This window comes from Drechmeria coniospora, chromosome 01 (assembly GCF_001625195.1).
Source record: "Drechmeria coniospora strain ARSEF 6962 chromosome 01, whole genome shotgun sequence".
In the NCBI taxonomy this organism is placed as follows: domain Eukaryota; kingdom Fungi; phylum Ascomycota; class Sordariomycetes; order Hypocreales; family Ophiocordycipitaceae; genus Drechmeria; species Drechmeria coniospora.
In genome coordinates, this window is record NC_054389.1 from 1,545,309 (window position 1) to 1,570,026 (window position 24,718).

Sequence of the window (24,718 nt, forward strand, 5' to 3'; positions counted from 1 at the left end):
TGTATTAATATCGCTCCGTGCTCCTGTACAGTGAAGTAAGTACTGTAATCGTGCCACGCCCCACTTTTCTGGCCCTCGGATTCCTCGCACCACACCTTTGGTGGTGCGAGGAATCCGAGGGCCAGAAAAGTGGGGCGTGGCACGATTACTGTGCAAGTGCTTGCTGTAGGTTGGGGTGGGGCCGGCAGAATCACTCACCGCCCAATTCGTGACCCCACGGCTCCCTCCCCTCTACGGAGTAGCCTCACCTCCAATCCACCCACACCACCCCACCCACTCTGCACCTCCACAAAGTAACCCAACCGGTTCGTCTCAATGACAACATCGGCGAGTTCATGCATTTCTCGCTGAGCTGTCCGTTCGTCTTCCAAGCTACGATGAACCAGTGGAAATGTCAAGGGGCTTCATAGCAGCCCTTCAGCATCCATTGCCACTCTTTATCCGTTTCCTTTGATCCGCCAGTGCACGCTACCAACACTGGCCTCAACCATGTCCCCGTTCGAATACCGGCTGCCGTCGCTTCAGAAGCAGCATCTCTTATCCGAATTGTACGCCCACCCTTTGTCCTGTCCCCTTTGATAGAGTTCCTCCCCCAATCACTTACACAGTCGACAGTGCTGGGCTGAAGCAGGCCTGTCCGGAGGGCATCTTCGTCACCCTGACTCCGGGGGACGTCTCTCTGTGGTCTGCGATCCTCTTCGTTCGCCATGGTGGGCAAGCAACCTGTCCTCAAGCGTGAATTTGAACCATCCGTCTCACCGGACTTCAGGGCCATACTCGCAAGCCATCCTTCGCTTCCAGATGTCCTTTCCCGACTCCTTCCCCGAGCTACCACCTCTCATCCTCTTCTCGACCGACATTTTCCATCCCCTCATCTCGCCGCTGACGACCAACATGCAAACCGCCGACACCCAAGACGCCGGAGCCGCCAATGACCGCGACGGGGAACCGCTCCCTCCCGGAGCTTTCAGCCTGCGCCACGGCTTTCCGGACTGGTTTCGACCCGGCAAGCGCACCGCCGCAAGTAGCAGACAGGTGAGCGGGGACCAAGCTCGTCGTCCGGACGACCCGGAGCAACCGCCTTCACGCATCCTGTCTCCCGTGCTGGACAACATCGAGACATTCTCTAGCCACAAGCAGACGAGCAAGCGAAAGGTGACAATCTATCACGTCCTGGCGTACCTGCGAAGCACCTTTGACGATCCGGACGTCCTCGACTCCGTCCCGCTCGACGCCGCCGGGAATGCAGGCGCTTGGCACGCCTGGCAAACACACCGACGCAGGCGCGGTACGCTGTGCGAAGAAGCACCCGAAGCCACCGGCCTGGAAAAGGGGCTGGAGAAGGGGTTGGAGAAGGGTGAGCCGTCCGTGTCGAGCGACATGCCACCAGCGACGGCGAGGCCGCCGGGAGCATGGAGCTGGGATGGTGTCTGGGAGACGAGGGTAAAGAAGGGCATCGCCGCCAGCCTCTCGGAGCCAGTCCTCTTTGGCGGTGCAGGCGCAACCGACGAACTTGTGAGCTTCCCTTCCCTCGATGCATCCCCTCTCCCATTGCGTAGCTGCTTCCTGCGCTGCAGAGCGCACGCAACTGACATGTGCTGCACAGATATCCTTCCTCGCCATGGAGGATGGTGAGGTGGAAGCGATCAAGGACAACTTGCGCCGCAGTCTATCGACAACTCCAGCCAACGGATTCGGGTCGCCTGCCTGACGGCTTCCTGGGTCGTTGCGTGTTTGGGCAGCTGCAGCACAAGGTCGCCCTTTGTTTCTGCATGGCATCAGGAGATCATATATGGGATTGGTCCTGCCATGTTCTGCCAAGCCCGTCCATGCCCAGCATATTTCCCCTCGAGCCTACCTGCCTCGTGACCCGGTGAATCAGGAGGAGGTGGGAACGCACAGCATCCGCTTCAACGTCTCATGACCCCTTTCCATTGAAAACTAGCCCGTCTCTCATCAATCTCCCATCCGTCTTCCATCCAAATCCCATCCAATCCATACTGCCTCAAGCCAGCAATGCATAACCCCCCCGGAACAGGTCACAATCGTCTCGAGATCCTGCACAATCCCGTCGCAGTACTTGCCATTTGTATAGTTGCATCTTCTGTTGCTACTCTCGTCGCCCTGCTCATCGTGAAACCCTGCATCACTCGCTGGCGCGGCAGCACGTCTGACACGGCATCACGGGGCTCATTGAGGCATCCCTCTGCATGACAACGAGTCCAAACTTTACACAGTACTTTTCCAGACATACGCACTGCACCGAACTGACGCTGGTCACCTTTTGGACCACGGATTCCATCACCGGCGAGAAAGCGCAAGCACAGTTTTGGGCTGCTGTTTCGGCGCCTGCGAAATGGACTCTCCCGTCCTCGAATTCTTTACCCCCGTTTCCCACGCGGCAAGGAGGGACCAGCCCAGCCCGTTACGAATCGTCAAAGAGCCTGATGAGCACAAATACAGCGATGGAATTTCAGTGGAGGATGCCCCGATTTCTGCACAAGGCACGCCCGAGCCACCGCTTGACGGAAACATTCGCTTGAAGCTTGGCAAGATACACAATCGGCGTATGAGCCCCCGTTTGACCCAAGACGATGACGGCGGTTCGAACGACTAGGACTCGAATCCCGGATATCGTCCTAATTCTTGGGCCGGCGCTGCCGACCTCGGCCGACCTCGGGGACGAGCGTGGGAGGGCACTTTCACTCGATGCCGGGGACTGCTCGCAAAATCGACGCCGCCGTCGGGGGGCGATCGCCATCAGTGGTCTTTGCGGAGGCCGTCCAATTTTCGCACACCCTCTACCGGCTCTGCTTTTCAGGAAACCGAGGAGTTCGTCACGAACACCGCGAGTACGCAGGCGTCATCACGGGCCTCGTCCGACGCACCGGCGATCAACCAGCGCATGCACCTGTTCAGCAAGCCACGTGCCTTCGATGGCAGTCCTACTCAGGCAAAATCTCCATTTTCTCCCATTTATTCCACAGCTTCAAGCGACCGGCGGATTACGCTACCGTTTGTACTATCCCCTTGTATTTCTGTCACGTCGGAATCAGCAGGTCGGCAACAGGGCTACGAGTTCATATGGGCAACGATTGAGGTATCGGGGCGCTTGTCTCGGATCCCCTCGTCCAGGACACCGTCAGACAGCAGCTCTACATGCCAGCCCTCTACGGGCACATTTATCCATCATCAGCTAGGTTTGTTCTGGAGGCAGCCTCTCAGGCCAGCTATGCTAACAATATGAACAGATAGATTTTTCGAATATGGATGCCTATACGACCTAACAGTCGAGATCGTGCCGACTGCAGGAACGAGTATCGTCCAATCGTTCGAGGAACAGGCCTTTCCAACGTGAGTCGAAGCCGAGCATACATCGCACAATTTCTTTCCACTGACAGCTTGCAGGACAATCTATGCTGGATCAAGCGTCTTTCTCCTCGCTCACATCCGCGTCGACTGTGGCATGACGGGGCGGAGCAGTGGGCCCGGACACATACGTCACCAGTCGGACGAGCTGATGGAGGATTTAGAGCTGCAACTAGGGAGCTGTGTTGCCGGACACATGCACGTGCGCGTGTCGTATTCTCACTCTGCCTTTCCTAAACGCGCAGGGTCCGAGGCGGAAGCGACTGGAGTGTCGAGCATGCGGAGCAGTCTGCAAACAACGGCAACGGCGACTTTGAAGCGGCGCGATGCACTTTCTCCGTGGTCACCGTATCCTGGTCAATCGCGAGACCAGTTCTTGCAAGTCATTGAGCGCTATTGGGGGGCCGAAAAGGCGGCGATGGTAGCGGAGCAAATCGGCGACCATCAGGAGCCTTCGAGGAGGTCGAAGATGGCGCGGTCGGCCTGTGCCATCCGAGAGCAGAGTCTCGCCGAGAAGCAGTCGATGATGGAGGAACGAGCCGATGATCATCAACCGCCTCCGAGGAGGTTGCTTAAGGCGCGGTCGACCTGTGCCATACGAGAACAGAGTATCGCCGAAAAGCAATCGACCTGTCGTTCATGGGCGTCCAACGCGTCCATTGGAAAGGATAGCACGGCGAAAGCGTCTACTTTGGGAAGGGCGATCGGCAGGAAGGCACAGAGACTGCTCTATCCTCCGGGACAGTCAAAATTGCCGTCGCCCCCGAGCGAAGCAAGCCTTGACGGATCCATCAACGGCATGAAATCGCAAGCTCGTCTGTCTGCAATGGATAGCGTCGGTCTCAAGCGCAGCTTGTTCGAACTGGTAGGATTCGGAGGACAATCTGCATCTGCAGCCTCATGCAAAGACGGATCAACGGACACGGGAGAAGGTGAACAGTATGAGTCCGTCCAGGCCAAGGCCAAGGGGGGGACGGGCTGGCATTGGGGCTTGTGGTTTTAGGTACCTTGCGTGTGAGTAGTAGCACAGTTGTGCGCGGGCGTGGCGTCCGACAGATGGAGGGATTGTCTTTTGGTTTGTTTTTATCTCGACTCTATTCTAGTTCATCCTTCCACGGAATAGACACTTGAGCTCCTTTTCTAGAAACGGTAATGGCGGAAGCGCGATTGGCGGCCTTGACGGCGGTGTCAACGTCAAACTCGGCCGTGCCAGCGCGAACGGCTGCAAGCGCATAGGACCCGACAAAGGTGTCGCCGGCGGCGGTGGTATCGACGACGTTGGCCTTGAGGGCCGGCAGCAGCGCGCTCTTGCCGGAGCTGGTGCGGTAGTAGACGCCGCGGCCGCCGAGTGTGATGATGACGTTTGTGACACCCTTGTCGACAAAGAGGGCGCCAATGCGTTCGAGGCCGGAGAGGTCATCGAGGACGGACTCGTCGGAGCCGGAGAGCAAGGCGGCCTCGGTCTCGTTGACGACGAGGTGGGTGAGACCGCGGTAGGCGGCATCGGGGAGCGCCTGGGCGGGAGCTGGGTTGAGGAGGACGGGGACGTTGGCGGCCTTGGCAGTGGCGAGGGCCTGCAGGACGGTGTCGAGAGGGATCTCGAGCTGCATGATGAGGAGGTCGGGCCGCGGGGAGGGGAGGGCGGCGAAGTCGGTGGGACGCAGAGCATGGTTGGCCTCGGGGGAGAGGATGATGCGGTTCTGGCCCGAGGGTTCATCGACGATGATGACGGCTACGCCCGTGCTGGTGGCGTCGCGGACCTGGACGCCGGCGACGTCAACGCCGTAGGAGACAAGGCTCGATGTGAGGACGGGACCGTAGGCATCGGCGCCGACGGCACCGAGCATGGCAACGTCGGCGGAGGGGTCGGCGAGGGATGAGGAACGCGAGAGCTTGGCGCAGGCGACCGCCTGGTTGGCACCCTTGCCGCCGGGCGAGGTGGCAAAGTGGCTCGAGGTGAGCGTCTCGCCGGGCAACGGGTGATGCGGCACGTACGAGACGAGGTCCATGTTCAAGGAGCCGAGAACGGTGATGCGGGGGCGCGCCATGGTGTATGTGTGTGTGTGTGTGTGTGTCGCCCGCCTATGTGAATGAAAATGTTGCCGTTTCTTCGCTTGGCTGGTGCCGGATTGAAGTCGTAGCGAAGGCAGGTCGTCGTGATGATATGATGATGATTTGGTGATGGTCGTCAGCTGGTGATCGTTAGTGGGGTGACGATGTACTTTTAGGTGCATACGCTGCTGCGGGTGATGGTGGTTGTGGTGTTGGCGGTCCACACTTCCTTCACGTCAGCACCCGTTCCTCCAAGACGGACCCATCCGGCCGTCGGCGGGCACCGAGCTGGAACCCAACATCTGTCGTACCGACCAGCAATGCATCCATTCAATAGGTCATCCTCATCTGCCGACAAGCGGGTGAAATCGCCTCGGGCGGTCTCTCGTCGACGGATCTCGAGGGCGGTTCGAAGGCCACAAACAATCGTAGCATGTACGTCATGATACGCACAGTAAACAAGATCGATCCCCTGATGACCAGTTCAAACGTAGAATAAGGATCAATTGCACGGCAGTCGGGCGGCGCTTGTGTGTCCAGCATGCAAATCCTCAGGCGCGCAGGCTCCCGCACAGCACCATGTCCTCGCCAAACGGATGCCATGAAACGCCGGAGAGCCTCGCAGCCGGCACAGGGCTCCCGGCTTGATCGGTGACTCTTTCGGGCGAGACGACGACGCCGCCCTGACCCAGCCAGGTGGGTGCCACCGTGACAATAACCGAGTCGACCAACTCATGGTGTACTGGGGCGAGCAAGGTGTTGATGACGGTGCCGCCGCCCTCGACCATGACGCTCGATAAACCCTCGTCTCGCAGCGCCACCAAGATGTGTCGCCAGTCAAAGCGCGTTCGATCATGGTCACGACGACTTGGCGTCAGGTGAATATACTTGCCCCCATGCTCCCGCAACAGCGCAGCGCTCTCCTCTGGGATTGCCGACGCTGCGACGCCGGTGAGAACAAAGGGGGCCAGACCGGCATCGCGGCGAGACACCTCCAAGATCTTGTGGTCGCGGTGCGGTGTCCAACGAAGGTGTGGGTCCAGGACGATGGGACGCGGTTGGGTCGCGGCGCCGGCGATGCGGCAGTTCAGTCCTGGGTCGTCGGCGAGGACCGTCGAGACGCCGACGAGGATGGCGTCGTGACGGGACCGCAAGTAGTGTGTCATGGCCTTGGACTCGGCGCCCGATAGACGGGTGCGGAGGCCGGGCGCGAGTGACAGCGTCGAGTCGAGAGATGTCGCAAACGTCAGCGTCACAAAGGGCAGGCCATTCATCGTTACCGCGGACTCCTTCCTCCGAGGGGGCAGATGAGGCTCGAGGACTGCGGCCGAGGCGGCGGGGAATGAAAGCTTCTCCGCCATGTTGATCTGTTCCCTCGTCGCCTGCGATGGCACCGTGGGACTGGAATCGGTTCGATGCAGACTCGAGCGTTTCGATGGCTCTGTCCAACTGCGCATAGGCTGCAACGGAAATGGCAACGTGGTCAAGCAGGTGATGGTGAACGTTGTAAATTTTTGAGGAGAAATCGGAAAACCGTGGGTCGGCTGGCGAATGAGGCGATCTTGTGTCTAGTGCCTTTGCTTGCCGGCGTCCGTTTCTGTCACCACCTCATTTCACCTCGACTCAACCTCTCGTCCTGGACGGAGTCAAATACGCGATTGCACCAACCTGAAAGATTTCTCGTCATCGTGCGTGTCTGTATCGGCATCTCGTCAGGCTCGAACCTCGTATGCTGCAAGGGTTTGCCCATCGGGCTTCATTCCCCGTCGTCACCAGGTATTGCACCAGAGCGACGAACGCCGACTTGCTCGCTCCCAGCTGTCAGAATCGGATCCCCGTCATCGGTGAAATTGGCCCATTGGAAAAATGAGCATCCAGCCTTGCCTGGTACGTTGCTGGCGTGGCACATCCAAAAATACTTTCCAAAGTTTTCCTTCGTTCGCTGCACAACGCGCAGCACGCAAGGAACGCGACATCCACATCGCGGCGTCCGTCGAGGGTGCATATTCCGCCGGTAGTCGCGGTACGTGATGTTGATGCGTTTGTTGCCCGCGATCGGGTGTGGGTCTATGGACGCTGCCGGTGCGATGCAGTGCTTCCACTCCTCCTGCATCTCGGCGTGCATCACCAGCAACGAGTTGTGCGGCAGGTGGATCGAGATCTGGCCCTCGGCATCCGCGTCGGCCGCCGTGTTGCTGCCGCCGGAGCCGGAGCCGTCACCCTCTGTACTCTTTTCCTTGTCTTTTGGGAGGACGCGACGCACGCGAAACTCGCGGGCCACGCCTAGCGAGATGGACCCGATGATGGCGCGAGGGCCGAGGTATGTGAGCTGATCACTGTGCCATCCGACGCTTTCCTGCCCGCCGCCGTAGCAGTTTACAAAGGCCGAGTTGGGAACCCAGACGTGAGGGGACTGGTACTTGAGCTTTTTGCCGCCGGGGTAGCGAGTCTTGATTCTCTCCGCTACCTCGTTGTTGACCGCCTCCTGCACAATCGGCTTGACTCTCTGCAATTCGGGCGTGATTCGTCGAATGTCCTGGAAATGCGTTAGTCATATGATCAGTCGCACCCATGCGCTCGCTACGCGGAAGCTTGCCGTCAGTTTGGAGCCGTTATAGTAGTAGTCGGCTTTTTGCTGCTGCATCGCATCGCCGCTCTCGACGAAGAAGCTCGACGTATGTGGGCTGGACACGACATTGTCGAACAACTTGAAGGTGATCTTCTCAAATGTCTTTGCCTCTTCTAGAAGCTCTCTCAATAACCTATCCGCATCCTCGGCAGGCAGGAAATTGTGCACAATCGTGCAAGGCGTATGCTCCGCTATGTCTTCGGGGTCGTACAGGTGAAGGGTCCTGCCCTTTTTCACTTTCGGTTTCTTCGTTGCTGGCGAGGCCGCATCGCTGGGAAGCGCGTATTGTTTCAGTGATGTTTGATGGCCAACAATGCCATCCCTCTTCCTGCTCTCTGGCCGAGTCTGAAGCGCAGCCGAAGCTAGTCGAACCGATCCGTCATGGGCCAGCAACACGTCCAGGAGGGTGTCTTGCCCAACGACGGGGTGCAGTGACGATAAGAGAGCGAGCTTGACTTCGGTGGGTTCGTCACCCTCTTCATCATCACGGCATGAATCCGCTTCCGGTTCATGTTTTCTCTTTGGCCTCGACAGGAACGACTCCATGGCTTGTTCGTACGGCTTGTTCATTGCCGAGCGCTCCGTCACCCAGCGTGAAGTTTTGGCCAAGGACGGACTGAGCTGATTGTCGGCGGCGGTACTCCTCTGCTTGTCTCGTTTCCAGTACCAGCGTGTTCATGGACCAACTTGTACAACTCACTGAATCAAAACTGCATCAAATATTTTGAAGCCCGACTTCACGCCCGTGGCGGCACACATTCATGACGTATTTGTCATACTTGGTTGAGGGCACGAACAACGCGCGATATCACGTGATGATTCTGATGAGATGAATGATCCCGATAGCTGCACAACCCCACTCCAGCTCGAATGCCGGCCGTTTTGACGGTCCTTGCTCCGTGCCTCTCAAGTTCTCCACACCGCAGCGGACCCTCAATTACCGAGGCACATGCCAGTTCTCGCAAGACACGATGCGACATGACGCATAGCACCACTTTCGCGAAGACAATGTTTAGAGCTCCGTAGGCAGTTTACAGCTTGCCCTCGCCCTCCTCTTCACCTCTCTCATCTCCCTTCGATCTCGGGCGCAGCGCGGAGCCGTGCGTGCTCCTGCCCGCAGCCATGGCCGCGATGCTCGAATTCCGCACCCAAGGGTTTAATCCCTACGCGGTCAAGTACTCGCCATATTGCGACGCCCGCGTCGCCGTTGCCGCCTCGTCCAACTTTGGCATCGTCGGAAACGGCTGCCTCTTTGCCCTCGGCTTGACCGCCCAAGGCATTCAGGTAGAGAAGACGTACGCGGTCGCGTGGCCCCGGGGACGACGGCGGCTAATGCGCTTGCCAGGTTCAACACCAACGATGCGCTCTACGATCTGGCCTGGTCCGAGATCAACGAAAACCAGCTGGTCGTCGCAGCCGGCGACGGGTCTCTCAAGCTCTTTGACCTGGGTGTCCACGACTTCCCCGTCATGAACTTTCACGAACATAAGCGGGAGGCATTTGCCGTCTGCTGGAACCCCGTCACAAAAGACAGCTTCCTGTCGAGCTCGTGGGACGGGACGGTCAAGATTGTACGTTGCCATGCACCGGCCGCCATCTCGACGCCAGAAGATTCAGCTAACATGCTCGCAGTGGTCGCCGACGCGGAACCATTCCATCAAGACTCTGCCCGTCGGCAACTGCACGTACAGCGCCGCCTTCTGCCCCTCGAACCCCGCCCTCGTCTCCGCCGTCTCCTCCGACTCCCACCTTCGAATCTTCGACCTCCGAACACCACCTTCGGCCAAGTACCATCTAGTATCCGTCATCCCGGTCCATGCGTCCGGTGGCCAACCGGCGATGAGCCCTCCGGCAGAGGTCCTGACGCACGACTGGAACAAGTACAACGGCACCGTCGTTGCCACCGGCGGCGTCGACAGGCTCATACGGACCTTTGACATCAGAAGTCCCGCCGCCGGCCCCATCTCCGTCATGCAGGGCCACGATTATGCCGTGCGCCGCTTAGCGTGGAGCCCGCACGCGAGTGACGTGCTGATCAGCGCCAGCTACGACATGACGGTACGGCTGTGGAACGATGGCTCTCTGCAAAACCAAGGACCCGCCGTCGGTCCCAGAGCAGGCCACCAGCTTGGCCTCATGAATCGGCATACCGAGTTTGTAACCGGCCTCGACTGGTGTCTGTTTGGAGCCGGCGGTTGGGTCGCCACCGTCGGCTGGGACGAGCGAGTCCTGCTCTGGGACGCCAACGGCTTCTTGAGAGGGCATTGAGTTTATCCCATCTCGGCATACGAATCGCTGTGCCTCGCAAGCTCGTTCTCGACGGTGAAATTTGGGGCATCATCACAGCAGGTGTTTTGGTTGGGACTGAACTTATTTATTTTTTTGAACAAAGCTGCTGATGTACGACGCCATGTTTTTTTAGCACACGGCTCATGGGAGTAACGTACTCGAAGCCTGACAATCGTTCTGTTTTTGCTACGATTTTGCATAGCTGGTCATAAATCCATCCGCTGGGAGATTTGTCGCAAAACGCCTCCTGTAGTACTTCCGATCCGATGCCTCTGTCCTGTTGTACACAACCCATTTTCACGTAATTATACACGAGATTATCCCACCGATGAAACCTGGAGGGCCACAGGTGTAGGATCCAACCAAAATGCGACGTGCCATTCACGATAGCGATCCTTGCGCTGTCGTTCGTAGCGGGTCGTGGCAAGCTGATCTACCACCTTGATCGCCCAAAGTGGCGGCTGGAGCCGCCGGAGCGGGGAGGGGTGTCCCGATGGGCCTGGCGACTCATCTCGGCGAAGGGATCCGACGACCGCCTCTCACCCGACCGCCTGTCACCCGACCGCCTGTCGTCGGACCAACGAGAGCCGGAGCTGAAACGCCTTCCGCGCCCAAAATCACCACCCTCTGCGTCGTCGCGACGGCCGTCTTGGATGTTCAGCTTCGACGGCGGCAAGCCCTGGTTGCGTGCCCACGACGAGGACACGGCCGGAGGCATGCTCAAACCCCAGCCGCGGGTAGTGCACATGTTCAGGTCATCGAGGAGCTCTTCCCGGTGCATCTTCTGTCCTCCAAAGAGGGACGTGTACGCGTTGTTTAGAATCGACTTCTTGCCGATGGACTGGATAAGCTCGAGCGTCTCCTGGTGGTACTTGGGCAGCTCGCCCGTCTCGATGTCGGCTTCGGCACCCTCGAGCGTCTTGTCGGGCTGGAGGGGAAGACCTCTCAGGAGCCTCCTCGCGCTGGTCAGCGACATGGGCGGGACGAGGAGCCAGCCCTCGCCCTCCTTTTGCTGTCTGCCAGTACGGCCCAGACGGTGAATGTACGACTCGCGGTCGCGGGGAGTGTCGACTTGGATGACGTGGGTCACGTCGGGGAAATCCATGCCGCGGGCGGTGACGTCGGAGGAGAAGAGGACGCCGGCTCGTGTCTTCCGGAACATGTCGGCGGCTCTCGTTCGCTGGACCTGGCTGAGCTGGGATTGGATGGAGAAGGTGGGGAGCTTCATGAGGTTGGCGCGTCGTCTCTGAAATCCCAACTCGCCTGCGAGTTCCACGAGGGCGGTTGTGTTGAAGTAAACGATGGCCTTGAAGGGCTTCATGCTGCGGTCCTCGCGTCTCTTGGCATCCTCCCGATCGATGAACTCGAACAGGCTGGGGAAAACGTTGGCCCACGACGTGACGGGGACGATGTGCTGGGGGACTCGGTCGTGGGTGAGAGTGTCGTTCTCGGAAATCGTCTGGACAAACTCAAAATCATCGGGCCGAACCATGGCACGTGCGAGGCGGATGACGTTGTCGGGAATGGTCGCCGACACCAGCACGGTCTGGCGAACCTTTTCATCCCGGCTGGGGAGGCGGTCGATGATGTCGTTCAACTCCTTTTCGAAGCCAACGTCCAGCATGCGGTCGGCCTCGTCCAACACCAGGGCGGCCAGGTTCGGGGCGTCGATGCCGCTCGCGGGATCGCGCAGCAAGTCATCCAGGCGCCCCGGCGTGGCAACGAGGAGATGGCAGCCTTCGCGCTGTGTCTGGCGCAGCATGCCACCTTTGTGTGTTCCTCCGACGGCGGACTGGACGACGAGGCCAGTTTTTTGCACAAGGCGCTTGGCCTCGGTCGCGATCTGCTCGGCGAGCTCTCGGGTGGGAGACAGGACAATGCCCCGAATATCGTCGGATCGGGCGGCCCGCGAAGCCTTTCTCAACGCCAGGGAGGGATCTTCCTCGATCATTCGCTGCAAGAGAGGCAGCAGGAAAGCTATGGTCTTGCCGGTTCCCGTCTTGGCTTGAGCAACGCTACGGGGAGTCAGCAGGAGCGGACGGAGGCGCAAAGGAAGAGGCAACCAACATGTCGGTGCCTTTGAGGGCGGGCTTGATCGTCTTTGCCTGGACGGGTGTCATGACATCGTATCCCATATCGTCGATGATGGCGTTGAGCAAGTTGTTGTGAACGCCAAGCTCCCCAAGGTCGGCGAATCTCGTTACTTCTTCGGCGTCGGTTGGCGCCGTCGTCGTCGAGGTAGCCTCATTCGACTGAACTTCTGCATCGGCAGCTTGAGTGCCATATCCTCGGGAAACTATGGCGATGCTCCTCAAGGGGATACGGTTGCGGGACAGCAAGGCGATGCCATGTCGCGCTGCTGGTAATGTTGCACAACTGCGGACGACCGAAGTCGACGCAGCGCTGCCAACAAGGCCGGCGCACCGCCGGAATCCTTGTCTGAGCATAATTAAAGGAAGATTGAAGAAGAAAACTGCCGAATACGTGAATGCGAAAGAACACGGGCCGAATAGATGGGGAGGAAAAGAACGGCGATGGTGCAGGGTCAGGACGGGAAGATTGTGATGGCGAGGACGGATTGGAGAACTTTTCTTGCTGCACATGTTGAATGTTGCGCTACTAGGTCGAGTAGGAGGTACGGTGGTACCTACTACCTGGCCCAGTTGGGCTAGGCCATCGGCAGTCCCTCATGTACATGTACTTAGTTGTACTGTAAGTACTTGTAGTGAGTACTCCGTACTCCGCACGTTAGTACAATTACTGTACAGTAGAGCCAAGTACTACATGTAAGTACTTAGCTGCACCTCGTTCCTATGCATGTACGGAGTACATGTACAGTACAGGTCTCCACCCACCAGCGCGCAGTTAAGTACGGAGTAAACGGACTATTATTCCGGCCGGAGTTTTACTGTAAGGTGTGTACTTAAGTAAGCAAGTACCTTGTACCCCATCAATACAGTACAGAGTACTGCAGTTGTACAGTACTTTCAGCATAAGTTCGAATCGTTGTTTGTGAACTCCGTACACTTCAGACTCAATACACGAATGTACACGAATTTACTGTAAGGGTACGGAGTACAGAGATTATATTGCAACAGACAGTTGGGGATTATGTTGGCAGAGTGCCAAATCTGAGGGTATCATCAACACCACAGTGCGACAGACCAAGGGATCGCAGCTTGCTTCCACTGATCAAGTTACGTATGAAACCCTGGGACGAAAGCCACATCCTTCACGATTAGATCCCTTGTTTTTGGTCCGTCCGGGCCATTCAGCACTTTCTTCATCTCTTACCTCCCTCTACACACAACCTAGAGAGCTATATTATCGCCGACTAGGATTACATCGGAACTGCACTCGGGACAAGGCCCACAAGGAGATCCTTCGAGATGACGATGCAGGAGAGAGCTTCGTGAGGGCTTCATAACTGCTGCTATTTCAGCAGCTTCTTTATTGCCATCGGCTGAAGACCCCTTAAAGGTCACTTGGTCGTTGTTTTCGGGTATACAGTATCTGTTGCTTCGTTCCGGATAGCAAGTAAGCGTATCAATGCTCCCAGGTTGCACTTTTTCCAGTTATTCGTTGATACATATGAAATAAATCTAGAACGGTTTCAGAATCCGGATGGTACGCCTCATGATTAGTATGGCAGCCGACTGGCTTGCCGACACAAGACGCGCCAGCGTAGAATTTAGTAGGCAGCATACCATGCTCAAGACCTGCGCCGCGGAGGGATTTGCAGTAAATCGGCCGGCTGGTGCTGCAGCAGACGATCAACAAATGGGGGGGCCATGCCTAGCCTGAAGGAACGAATTTGCCATTGGGTATCATGACTTCGATCAACTGCTAGCCGATAGTCGAAGTGATTCTCCGCTGGGCCAAACACCTACCGATGTCGTTTTACACCAACTCGAGTTCCCTGCCTTGGAGCTCGAGTTGGAACCAGGTCAATCGGCGATCCATCAGCCATACCAGCTCCATGATCCGTTTCTGCGTGCTGCCCGCACAAGGTTCTCCCCATTACTTAATGCTCCCCATTTACTTAATGGTGCTGTGGAGAGGAGGATCCCGGGAGGTATTTCACGGATGCAACGGACAGGGGGTAATTGTAGCGAGCCAGGGTCCATGGAGCATCGAAAGAGGCCATGTTGCATAGCTGTCCCATAATGGGTAGGTGTAGGGAGCGATACATGTAATTACAAGTAGTGATATACGGAGTAGTTTAGTGGCTCGATGAGATTGGAGAGTCTTCTCTCCCATCTACGTCGCTCTGGTTCTTCCGTTCCCCAATCAACCGCAGACCCGACGGCAACAGCGACAACGTATATCGCTTGCTTGCCCCATCATACAGCAAGTTCTATTTGAAAGGTTACACCATCTCATCAGTCCCCTGGAAAGACGCTTGGCACTCAATGTGCATCGTTTGTGTAGCTAATGAATAGATAATCATGATGATGGGAATGCCCAGAAAACCAACCAGCTTTGCAATCGATCCGTCCGTCTACGCAGACTCCAGCATGTCCCCAGATGGCCGTTGACGCCCAACTAAGAAAAAATACACTTGCGCCACACAGCTGGCACTCTGTTTATAACAATTCCCGGCTCATATCGTAGGACCACCCTCCCTCGCGTCGCAGCTTGTCGCGCGCTGCCAAGTCCTTTCTGATATCCTCTTCCGTCAGTCGATCGGCGCCGCTCCAGTTCGCGCTGGACGTCCTGGCACGGAACTTGTGCCACTTGTCCTTGCTCTTGCTGAAGACCTCCTCCATGTTCAGCGGTGCCGGTGGCCCAAATACCTGAGATGGATCCATAGTCTCCTGGCGCATGAGGGCCCGTCGAAGGTCGGGGGAATCTGCCCACGCAGCCACCAAGCCGTGGGACTCGTCCTCGTCCTCGTCATCGTCATCCGTTTCAATCTCGGGAAGCTCAATGGACTCGCCATTTTGAAACCGCGGCGACGACCGAGGTGCCGCCTTGGCTGTTGACTTCGCCGTGTTTGCCGTGTACGCCCCGGCCCGAGCGGGAGTCTTGAAGGAGCCAGTGGCAGGAGCGCTGGGTGCGAATGGAATGGCACCCTTGGAGATCTGCGCCATGTCCAACGGGTGCGCCGCCTTGATATGACTGTTGTGCTGCGCAGTGACGGTAGCTTTGAACAAGTCTCGGGTCGCGCTGGGTGGTGCATTGGTGTAGCCGTACAAAGACTTTGCCGGCATATCCTAACGAGACGATTAGCGCTGCTTGTCAAGGGGGTGCAAAAAAGGGGGGGTTACCTTCATGTAGCCACCGGATGGTCGCACTGGAGGTCCCTTTATGTTGCGCGTGTGTCCAGTTTCGCCATCGCCGTCGAACCCTTCGCTTGTCCGACGTCGCTTGGCTTCAGTCGCTTGGTACGCCGGACCCCCTCGCGACGGGGCACGCTTGGCCGTCTGGTGCTCGTCTCGCTCCGGTCCAAGCGCGCGCTTCGTGCCCGTTTTTCCGGCGTTGGAAAGAACAGCATTGACCGGCCGGCTCGTCTCATCCTGCGAACGCTGCAGGTTGGATGTCATCCGAGACGGCGGTCGAACCGCAGGTGGGGGAGCTCTCGTCTGCTTCGCCTTCTCGATCGCCGCTTTCCTCTGGGCGGCAGTCTTGCTGTCGGTCTGGGAAGAGGATAATTCGCGCTCCTGCTGCTGCTTCTGCCTTTCTGCCTCCTGACGGCGCTGCTGCTCTTGTTTCCGTTGCTCTTCCTGCGCTGCCGCCCGTTTTCGCTCCATTTCAGCTTTGGCTTCGCGTCGACGCTGGGCTTCGCGCTCATCTTGCTCCTTCTTCTTCGCGGCCAAATCCAAAACTTTGGGTCGACTGACAGACATGGCATGACGCAGACCTTGTGTCGATGGCTTCCCGTGCAACGATGCTTTGCTCGACTTGCTGACTGATTGATGCTGCGATTGGGTACTGGAGGAACTTGCAGATTCGTGGGAGACAGCCGAGACCCTACTGGAAGGGTGGTACTGAGAGTGAAGAGAACCAGTGTTGACCCTGATGACTGTGGGGGCCTGCCTGGTTCTGGTCTGGGCCTCCTTGCTTGGCTTGATAGGTCGCTTGATTTCCTTGCTCCGAGCAGCAGCTTGGCTGGGTCCGACAGACCGAGATGCACTCGGCAGAGGCACTGTAGGGGGTGCATCTTCCATCTCTATCTCCTTGTCAACAGCTCTGGGAGCCTCGTCCTCGTCCGCCTTGGCTTTTCGGGGGCTCGTCCGTGTCGGCTTCGGTGTCTCCCGTATCACTGGCTTTTCTCCATTCTTCTTCGAGGCAACTTGCTGCTCCATCTCCGCAATCTTCTCCTGCTCTTGGACAAATATGTGCGCTTTCTCCCTTTCCTTTTCGCGGACCCTCTCAAGCTTGTCATTCTGCTCTTCTGCACGCTTCGCTTCTTTCTCGCGACGTTTTTCTTCCTTCTCCTTTTCCACAGAAGCTCTAGTCCGTCGCGCGACCGGCTTTGTAGGGCTAGCCGGTCCGGTCAGACCGTGAGAATGTGGCGCCTGGGAGAGAGCCGATGCCGATGGAGCGTCTTGTTGGACTCCGGAACGCTTCACGGATGGAGACATCATCAATTTTCCCTCGGTAGGAACCACACCTCGTGCGCTCTTCATCTTCAGTATTGAAGACAGCTTATTCTTGACTTGCTTAAGCGGACTCTCGCGGAAGGGTCGGGACGGTGATTCAGATCGGATTTGCGGCATTTCCGATTGCGTTACCAAGGTCGGGTTGGAAACAGAGATAGCCCTTGGAGCGAGTTGCAAATCTGGATCTACCGCTGAGTGCATGGTCGGGACGGTCAACACAGATACAGACTTGCTGAGTCCAAGGCTGTAAGGATGCTGCGCGGGGCGCTCGCAAAAGTCGTCCCCCCCAATCGTATCTTTGCCTTGGATATCCTCCATCACATCTGCAGAGTAGCTCTTCGGAAGCCCACGTCGAGCTTCGGAATGGCCACCGACTGTCGCAGGAGGCTCAATCCAATCGTCGTCGTCATCGTCTACCGGAAACGCGCCAGGAGTGGTCTGAACAGCTGGCCTTTGAACGTGGGATGGGGATTGGAAAGCGGGGGTCTTTGGTTGTTGCGATGCTGATGCAATGGACACTGGTTTCAACTGGCTCGTGTTGGTTGGCTGTGACTTGCCGAGCATATTGATCTGATCCTGGAGCCTTTGCGTATAAGTCTTCGTGTGGCTCGTCACCAAGCTGTTTTGCTCTGCAGGTATTTCCTCGTCAACATCCATCTTGTCTGCATTTCCACTCTCGCCGTTTTCAGGTTTCGCAAGGCTGCCCAAGCTCTTTTCTCCCGTTGGTCTGCTGTAGTAGCTTGTCCTGATGTGGTCCAAATGGCTCGTTCTTGATGCGCGTGCCCCAGTACTCTTTCCAGCTGCGAGCGGTTCTCTGGCAGGAAGTGACGCAAAATTGAGGCTGCTTTTTCGAACCATCGTTCTCACCGGGCTGGACAAATCTGATGGCGATTGCGCTTCTTCCATATGCTGATCGACGTTGGATTCGGATGCCTGCGGTTGCGGTTGAATGGCCTCGGGCCGAGCAACTGTGTTCACCGCTGCCGGTGTTGACGTGAAAATCACATCTACCTCTTCTTCGGGACCTTCTGCGTGTGCTTGTGCGGAAGATTCTGTCGAGTTGGTCGCGGCCTCATCAAGGATTCGCGTCTTGACTTCCTCCCGAGCCATTTGAGAGGTCTTTTTGGGTGATCGGACCGGGCTGTCTCGTGTTGGTACATTGGTTACGGCACGCCAGTTGGCGTCGTTGCGCATATCTTGGGTATCGCTAAAGTCTGAGTCCAGATGAATGTTCATGGGAGCAACCTCCTGACTTCCAAAATATCCTGAATCGTGGGTCACCGGATGTCTCTCCGAAGGGACCGGCTTTCTGGCAATGGTCGGCGGGACTGTGCTCGGCAAGGTTCTTGACTGAGCATAACTAGTGTACCCCGTAGCATTCGTCGTTCCATTGAGGGTAGGGGCGAAAACGTCTGAAAGAGGCTGCTGGCTGTAAGCATCATCCAATGTGATCTCGAATCAATTTGGCTTACAACTCTACTTTCATCTGGGTTCCTCCGTACCGTTCGGGGAGTCTTCCCACGCAGTTTTCCGGGGGTCTTGAAGGTTTCGGCAATATTCCTGCAAAGCATCAGCGTTCGGTTGCTCTCGTTCAAGGGATTGGCGACGCGTACGTTTCGTTCTCATCGAAAATGCTTGCCATGTGCTCGTTGAGCCACTCCAGCTCATTTCTCGCCGAAAAGGAGAACTCTTCCACTTCAGATTGAACAATCTGCAGAGCCGAAGATCGTTCCTCCGCGATCCATGCTGCAGAACCGACCTGCAATCGCGGTCCTCTCATGGCTGCCATGATGCGTGAATTGTCAGTGGCTGCGCAGCCTGTGTTCCGAGAGTGTCCGGAAGGCCTCGCTCAAATCAGGTTGTATCATAAAAGCATCTAAGCCGCCGTTCGATCAGGAAATGCAAGGAAATGTGCGATGAGGAAAGCCGTGAAGTGCCTGTGCGCAGACTGCTAGGTAGGACGAACGCTGAGGGTGGAGAGCTTCAATGTTCTCACCAAGCCATTCCATGGTATTGTTTTGATTGAGGCCAAATCAGGTTAGCGTCAAATCGTCCTCAATCTCCCTGCAGATCGCGTAGTGGTGGTAAGCACGTGATGTGCTAGGGACCCCGTAACAGCCTCGCACGTGCCGATAAGGTGCTTATCAGAATCCAAACACGAACCCCCCTCTGTTTACTTCAGCGCGCGTCTCCATGTGAGCAACCAACGACGAATTCCGGCATCAGTCAAACCACAAGCGGCACCATCAGCGCATCGAGTGCGGTCGCCATGAGGGTGATTGAAGTTATCATCGACGTACGTTCGTCTGCCCTGCGTGAGCTGTCACCTCTCTGACTTATCTGGGGCACAGGGCTTCAAGTCGTATGCCGTTCGGACAGTGATCTCAGGATGGTAAGTCGCTCAGCATTGCTTACCCAGAGTATGAGCATCAAATTCTGACCTGCTTTGCTTCAGGGACGAGAGTTTCAATTCCATCACTGGTCTGAATGGCAGTGGCAAGTCGAATATTCTCGACTCAATATGTTTTGTTCTTGGTATCACCAACATGTCCACGGTTCGAGCGCAGAACCTTCAGGTAGGCAGGCCACTGCGCGCATTCACAACGCGGTTCAAGGTTAATTTTTGTAGGATCTCATCTACAAGCGCGGTCAAGCTGGTGTCACCAAGGCCAGCGTGACGATTGTGTTCGACAACCGAGACAAGAAGAAGTCACCTATCGGTTTTGAGGAATATGCCACAATTAGTGTCACCCGCCAAATTGTCCTGGGCGGCACCTCCAAATACCTCATCAACGGACATCGAGCGCAGCAGCAAACAGTCCAGAATCTGTTCCAGTCTGTTCAACTGAACATTAACAACCCAAACTTCCTCATCATGCAGGGACGAATCACCAAGGTCCTGAACATGAAGCCTGTTGAAATATTAGCCATGATCGAGGAAGCGGCAGGAACGAGAATGTTTGAGGATCGGAGAGACAAGGCGCTGAAGACGATGGCCAAGAAAGAGCTGAAGCTGCAGGAGCTCAGGGAGCTGCTGAAGGATGAGATCGAGCCCAAGCTCGAGAAGCTTCGCACAGAAAAACGGGCGTTCCTGGATTTCCAGCAAACACAGAACGATCTCGAGCGCCTCACGAGACTGGTAGTTGCATATGACTACATCAGGTGTCAGGAAAAGGTGAAGCAGTCTGCGGCGGATCTGGAGGGTAAGAAGCAACGACACAAGACTTTGGAGGATTCCTCGGCCCGTCTTAAGGGCGAGATTTCCCACCTTGAGGAGGACGTCAACAAGGTCCGAGCTCAGCGGGATAAGGAGGTCAAAAAGGGCGGCAAAGCTCAGGCGCTTGAAGAAATGGTCAAGAAGCACGCCAATGAACTTGTTCGTCTTGCCACCGTCATGGATTTGAAGAACACGAGTTTGGCAGAGGAACGGGAAAAGAAGGCGGTCGTGGAGAAGGCCGTCACCGAACTGGAAGCGACTCTGAAAGACAAAACAACGGCCTTCCAGAACGCCAAGACGGCATATGACGTTGCCAAGGACGAACTTGCAAAGCAGAGCCAGGATGCCGAATCCAAGGAAGAGCTTCTGCAAACGTTGCAAACAGGAGTTGCATCCAAGGACGGCCAGGAGAATGGGTATCAGGGTCAGCTGCAGGACGCGCGGAATCGTGCTACCACGGCGGCAACTGAGCAGGAGCAAGCCAAGCTCAAGATTACTCATCTACAGAGCCGGTTGAAAGAGGAAGAGCCGCGGGCCAAAAAGGCCAAGGAGCAGAACGCGGGACTGCTTCGCGACTTGGACGGTCTCAAATCGCAGGCTCAGCGGCTAGAGAAGGAGCTGAACAAGCTCGGCTTCGAACCTGGTCAAGAAGAAGAGATGTACAAGCGGGAGTCGACGTTGCAAGAATCGGTACGGAACTTGCGACAAGACTCGGACAAGCTGAAGCGCCAAGTTGCCAATATCGACTTTAACTACGCAGATCCCGTTCCCGGATTTGATCGATCCAAAGTCAAGGGCTTGGTAGCGCAGCTGTTCACGCTTGACAAGGAGCACACCAAAGCCGGCACCGCACTCGAGATTTGTGCTGGAGGACGTCTGTACAATGTCGTGGTCGATTCCGAGGTTACCGGCACACAACTGCTTCAGAAGGGCAAGCTGAGGAAGCGAGTGACCATCATTCCTCTCAACAAGATTGCAGCGTTCAAGGCGTCAGCCGAGACAGTTGCGACAGCACAAAACATCGCGCCCGGCAAGGTCGACCTTGCGCTGTCTCTGGTTGGCTACGATGAGGAGATCTCCGCGGCGATGGAGTACGTCTTTGGCAACACGCTGATCTGCGCGGACGCGGAAACGGCGAAACAGGTCACGTTCGACCCTAATGTGAGGATGAGGAGCATTACTCTTGAGGGAGACGCCTACGACCCTTCCGGGACGCTATCAGGCGGCAGCTCACCCAACTCGAGCGGCGTCCTGGTCACTCTGCAAAAGCTAAACAGCATTACGATGCAGCTGCATGAAGCGGAGCATTCGTTGCAGAAAGTCCAAGCGATTATCGCCAAGGAGCGGTCCAAGTTGGACCAAGCTCGCCGGGTCAAGCAGGACCTCGACTTGAAGACGCACGAGATCAAACTGGCCGAAGAGCAGATTAGCGGAAACTCGTCCTCGTCGATCATTCAGGAAGTTGAGAACATGAAGTCGACGATTGCCGAGCTGCAGGAGAGTATATCTGACGCGAAGAAGCGCCAATCGGAGGCTAGCGTAGACATCAAGCGCATCGAGAAGGACATGAAGGACTTTGATACCAACAAGGACGCCAAGCTAGTTGAACTGCAGAAGTCGCTCGACAAGCTCCGATCTACCCTGGAGAAGAACTCGGCGGCGGTCAAGTCGCTGCAGAAAGAGCTTCAAGGCGCGCAGTTGGATCTGGAACAGGTCGGCGGCGATCTGTCGAGTGCCCGGGACCAGGTTCAAGAGGTTGAGCTTGGAATAACGGCACAGAAGCAGGACATTGAAGGGCTCGCGGCGCAGCAAGTAGAACTCGGCGAGACGCACAACAAGGTCCAGGCACAGCTCGACGACGAGCGAGCCAAGCTGCATCTGTTTGACGACGAGCTTCGGGCTTTAGAGGAGGCGACCCGGTCCAAGAATGCGCGCATCGCCGAAGAAGGTCTCGAGATGCAGAAGCTCGGCCATCAGATCGAGCGTTTCCATAAAGAACAGCAAGGGGCAGTGGAGAATGTCGCACGGCTCGAGGCCGATCACGAATGGATAGAGGACGAGAAGGACAAGTTTGGCCGGGGCGGTACTCCATACGACTTCCAAGGCCAAAACATTGGCGAATGCAAGTCAACCCTGCGCAACTTGACGGAGCGCTTCCAGGGGATGAAGAAGAAGATCAACCCCAAGGTCATGAACATGATTGACAGCGTCGAAAAGAAAGAGGTGACGCTGAAGCACATGATCAAGACGGTCATCCGCGACAAGCGCAAGATTGAGGAGACGATTGTCAGCCTCGACGACTACAAGAAGAAGGCGCTCCACGAGACGTGGCAGAAGGTCAACGGAGATTTCGGTAACATTTTCTCCGAACTCCTGCCTGGGGGGAGCTTTGCGAAGCTCGATCCGCCCGAGGACAAGACGATCAGCGACGGCCTCGAGGTCAAGGTTTGTCTTGGTAAGGTGTGGAAGCAGAGCTTGACGGAGCTGAGCGGTGGCCAACGGTAGGCGCGAACGATCTCCACTTATATGAAATCCATCTAACAAGAAGCAGATCTCTCGTCGCCCTGTCACTCATCATGGCCCTACTGCAGTTCAAGCCAGCGCCGATGTATATCCTGGACGAGGTCGACGCCGCACTCGATCTTTCGCATACGCAAAACATTGGACGGCTCATCAAGACGCGCTTCAAGGGGTCACAGTTTATCGTCGTCAGTCTCAAGGACGGCATGTTCCAGAACGCCAACCGCATCTTCCGCACGCGCTTCAGCGAGGGCACCAGCATGGTCCAGGCCTTGACTCCGGCAGACCTGAAGTAAGCATGCGGAAAGGACGGGGCGTCGCACCGAACTCTAGAGTTGAAGGCTAGGCGATGAAGTTTTCTTGGGAAATCGAATGCATGAGCTACCCCAAGGCTGGCATGAACGAATTGGTGTTTGGTACTGGTTTGACGGGCATGAGAGGGAGCGCGCAATCGTGTTTTTGGGTGTGAATATTCGGCTTAGTTCATGACTCGGCATGATGGATGAATGAATTTTGTACTTATATTTGCGTATATCGAGCATCGCTAGTCGCAGTTTGGCTGGACTTGTGCCAGAGGGACTTGCCACCGTTGCCAGAGCGGGAGAGGAAGTGACAGTCGATGTCCCCGATGATGACGGTGATAATCGAGTCAAGTTGCCGTCAAGGCCATCCCGTTGGAGAAGAAACTTGATGCAGACAGTCCTCTGGTGGAGGGTTATCACCCAGCGTGACACACTCTCGATATCCTGAAACCCACATCGGTAACCGCATTGTCTGATACCATGACAAGTTTGACGTGGGTACAGGGTAAGCGGAGAGGCATGCGGTACGCCTCAACTCGTCACCGGCGTACCAGTTACATTGATTGACCAGTTGGCAACGTCCCCTGCTTCTCACTGGACGCAGGGAGAAGACGAAACAAGCCCAGTGGATGCTTGACGCCTAGATACAAGGCCAACTCGGGCGGCAGGTCGAGATCCATGCTTAGGGCGAGGGATGCGTCTTTTCCGACGTCGACGTCGACGTCGACGAGCTGGTAGCCCTGGGCAGTTATGTCGGCGGGAGAAGGGAGCTCGAGCGGCAGCATGATATCCTTCTCGGGCACAGCACGCAAGCCACGGCTCAACTTCGCGGCGGCTCGCAATGCAAGGCCTCGCAGGCCCGTGGTCGCCGTCCAAGGGAAGCGGGCGGTCACAAAGCCACCGTCGACCCGGCCTAGCAGCCGACTGGTCTTGGCCGTATCGGGACACCAGATATCAACCTTGATGCTGGCCAGGCGCGGGGCCTCTCCATTGGTGAGAAGCTCCCACGCATCCTCGGCGCCGGCCGGTTTGCGCTGGGCGAAGACGTACAGCCTGTCATGCTCGTGGCCGGCGCGCGTGTCGGAGTCGGGCAGCTCAATGCCCCGACAGGAGGCGATAGGGTGAATGACGGGGCGTTGCGAAGCGGCAACCTGGCCGTCGCTGCAGTTCGGGCAAGGCACACCGAGTTTGGAGTGCGTCTGTCGCAAGGCGTCGCTTCGCTCAACCGGAACTGGGGGGAACAAGATGAATATGGGGATGGAAAAGACGATGATGGTAACGAGTACGACGAAGACGGAGCCGAAGTCGAGCGGTGTGCCGGCCGGTGGTGCTTGAAGTTGTGCCATGGCAAGCGGGGAAACGATCTCCCTCCCTATCCGGCCTCTTTGTCTCCGGCCCTGCTCTTGTTCTTTCGTCGCCGATGAGTCCTGGCCTCGTGGTGGTGGCAAAGACGGAAAGGAGAAGGCATCGATGAATTCAAAGCATCCGACAGGTGTAGGTGTGGATAAACAGCTTCGCTCTATCGACTCTCCCTGTCCGCGATTCGGTTATCAATTCATGCCACCTGAAACGTACAGGTGTTGACAAGTAACCCGGCACGATCGACTCCCCTGTCAGCATTGAGTCTTGGCTCGGTGCTCGGTCGGTGCTCGGGCTCAGTCTTGACCTCACCATTGCCAGCCATTGATTTCGGAAATGGACAACGGATCAACGATAAACCAGAGTCGCTTGACTT

The 24,718-nt window shown here is 56.8% G+C and overlaps 9 protein-coding genes across 9 annotated transcripts; 4 read left to right on the top strand and 5 right to left on the bottom strand.

Moving 5' to 3' along the window:
- Nucleotides 1–489: 489 nt before the first annotated feature.
- On the top strand, nucleotides 490–1,711 carry DCS_00422 (uncharacterized protein; the record flags this gene model as incomplete). Its single annotated transcript, XM_040797761.1, has 4 exons — nucleotides 490–548; nucleotides 616–710; nucleotides 770–1,515; nucleotides 1,607–1,711. 4 exons carry the CDS (start codon nucleotides 490–492, stop codon nucleotides 1,709–1,711), a joined length of 1,005 nt encoding a protein of 334 aa, XP_040658644.1.
- Nucleotides 1,712–2,356: 645 nt separating this feature from the next.
- Nucleotides 2,357–4,372, top strand: DCS_00423 (uncharacterized protein; the record flags this gene model as incomplete). The annotated part of the gene is made up of 5 exons (XM_040797762.1): nucleotides 2,357–2,567; nucleotides 2,688–3,200; nucleotides 3,252–3,354; nucleotides 3,409–4,234; nucleotides 4,310–4,372. 5 exons carry the CDS (start codon nucleotides 2,357–2,359, stop codon nucleotides 4,370–4,372), a joined length of 1,716 nt encoding a protein of 571 aa, XP_040658645.1.
- Nucleotides 4,373–4,463: 91 nt separating this feature from the next.
- Nucleotides 4,464–5,417, bottom strand: DCS_00424 (ribokinase; the record flags this gene model as incomplete). Its single annotated transcript, XM_040797763.1, has 1 exon — nucleotides 4,464–5,417. The coding sequence occupies one exon, from the start codon at nucleotides 5,415–5,417 to the stop codon at nucleotides 4,464–4,466; it is 954 nt and encodes a 317-aa protein (XP_040658646.1).
- Nucleotides 5,418–5,972: 555 nt separating this feature from the next.
- DCS_00425 (GRF zinc finger domain containing protein) lies at nucleotides 5,973–8,620 on the bottom strand (the record flags this gene model as incomplete). Its single annotated transcript, XM_040797764.1, has 3 exons — nucleotides 5,973–6,881; nucleotides 7,220–7,957; nucleotides 8,006–8,620. 3 exons carry the CDS (start codon nucleotides 8,618–8,620, stop codon nucleotides 5,973–5,975), a joined length of 2,262 nt encoding a protein of 753 aa, XP_040658647.1.
- A 552-nt stretch (nucleotides 8,621–9,172) lies between these two features.
- Nucleotides 9,173–10,318, top strand: DCS_00426 (peroxisome targeting signal type 2 receptor; the record flags this gene model as incomplete). Its single annotated transcript, XM_040797765.1, has 3 exons — nucleotides 9,173–9,345; nucleotides 9,396–9,621; nucleotides 9,683–10,318. The coding sequence occupies 3 exons, from the start codon at nucleotides 9,173–9,175 to the stop codon at nucleotides 10,316–10,318; spliced, it is 1,035 nt and encodes a 344-aa protein (XP_040658648.1).
- Nucleotides 10,319–10,772: 454 nt separating this feature from the next.
- Nucleotides 10,773–12,786, bottom strand: DCS_00427 (ATP-dependent RNA helicase mss116 precursor; the record flags this gene model as incomplete). The annotated part of the gene is made up of 2 exons (XM_040797766.1): nucleotides 10,773–12,354; nucleotides 12,407–12,786. 2 exons carry the CDS (start codon nucleotides 12,784–12,786, stop codon nucleotides 10,773–10,775), a joined length of 1,962 nt encoding a protein of 653 aa, XP_040658649.1.
- Nucleotides 12,787–14,925: 2,139 nt separating this feature from the next.
- DCS_00428 (inner centromere protein) lies at nucleotides 14,926–18,733 on the bottom strand (the record flags this gene model as incomplete). The annotated part of the gene is made up of 4 exons (XM_040797767.1): nucleotides 14,926–15,555; nucleotides 15,610–18,366; nucleotides 18,417–18,504; nucleotides 18,558–18,733. The coding sequence occupies 4 exons, from the start codon at nucleotides 18,731–18,733 to the stop codon at nucleotides 14,926–14,928; spliced, it is 3,651 nt and encodes a 1,216-aa protein (XP_040658650.1).
- Nucleotides 18,734–19,213: 480 nt separating this feature from the next.
- On the top strand, nucleotides 19,214–22,977 carry DCS_00429 (condensin complex component SMC2; the record flags this gene model as incomplete). The annotated part of the gene is made up of 5 exons (XM_040797768.1): nucleotides 19,214–19,240; nucleotides 19,296–19,336; nucleotides 19,400–19,520; nucleotides 19,574–22,662; nucleotides 22,713–22,977. 5 exons carry the CDS (start codon nucleotides 19,214–19,216, stop codon nucleotides 22,975–22,977), a joined length of 3,543 nt encoding a protein of 1,180 aa, XP_040658651.1.
- A 560-nt stretch (nucleotides 22,978–23,537) lies between these two features.
- DCS_00430 (MOSC domain containing protein) lies at nucleotides 23,538–24,329 on the bottom strand (the record flags this gene model as incomplete). The annotated part of the gene is made up of 1 exon (XM_040797769.1): nucleotides 23,538–24,329. One exon carries the CDS (start codon nucleotides 24,327–24,329, stop codon nucleotides 23,538–23,540), a length of 792 nt encoding a protein of 263 aa, XP_040658652.1.
- Between the last annotated feature and the right edge of the window lie 389 nt (nucleotides 24,330–24,718).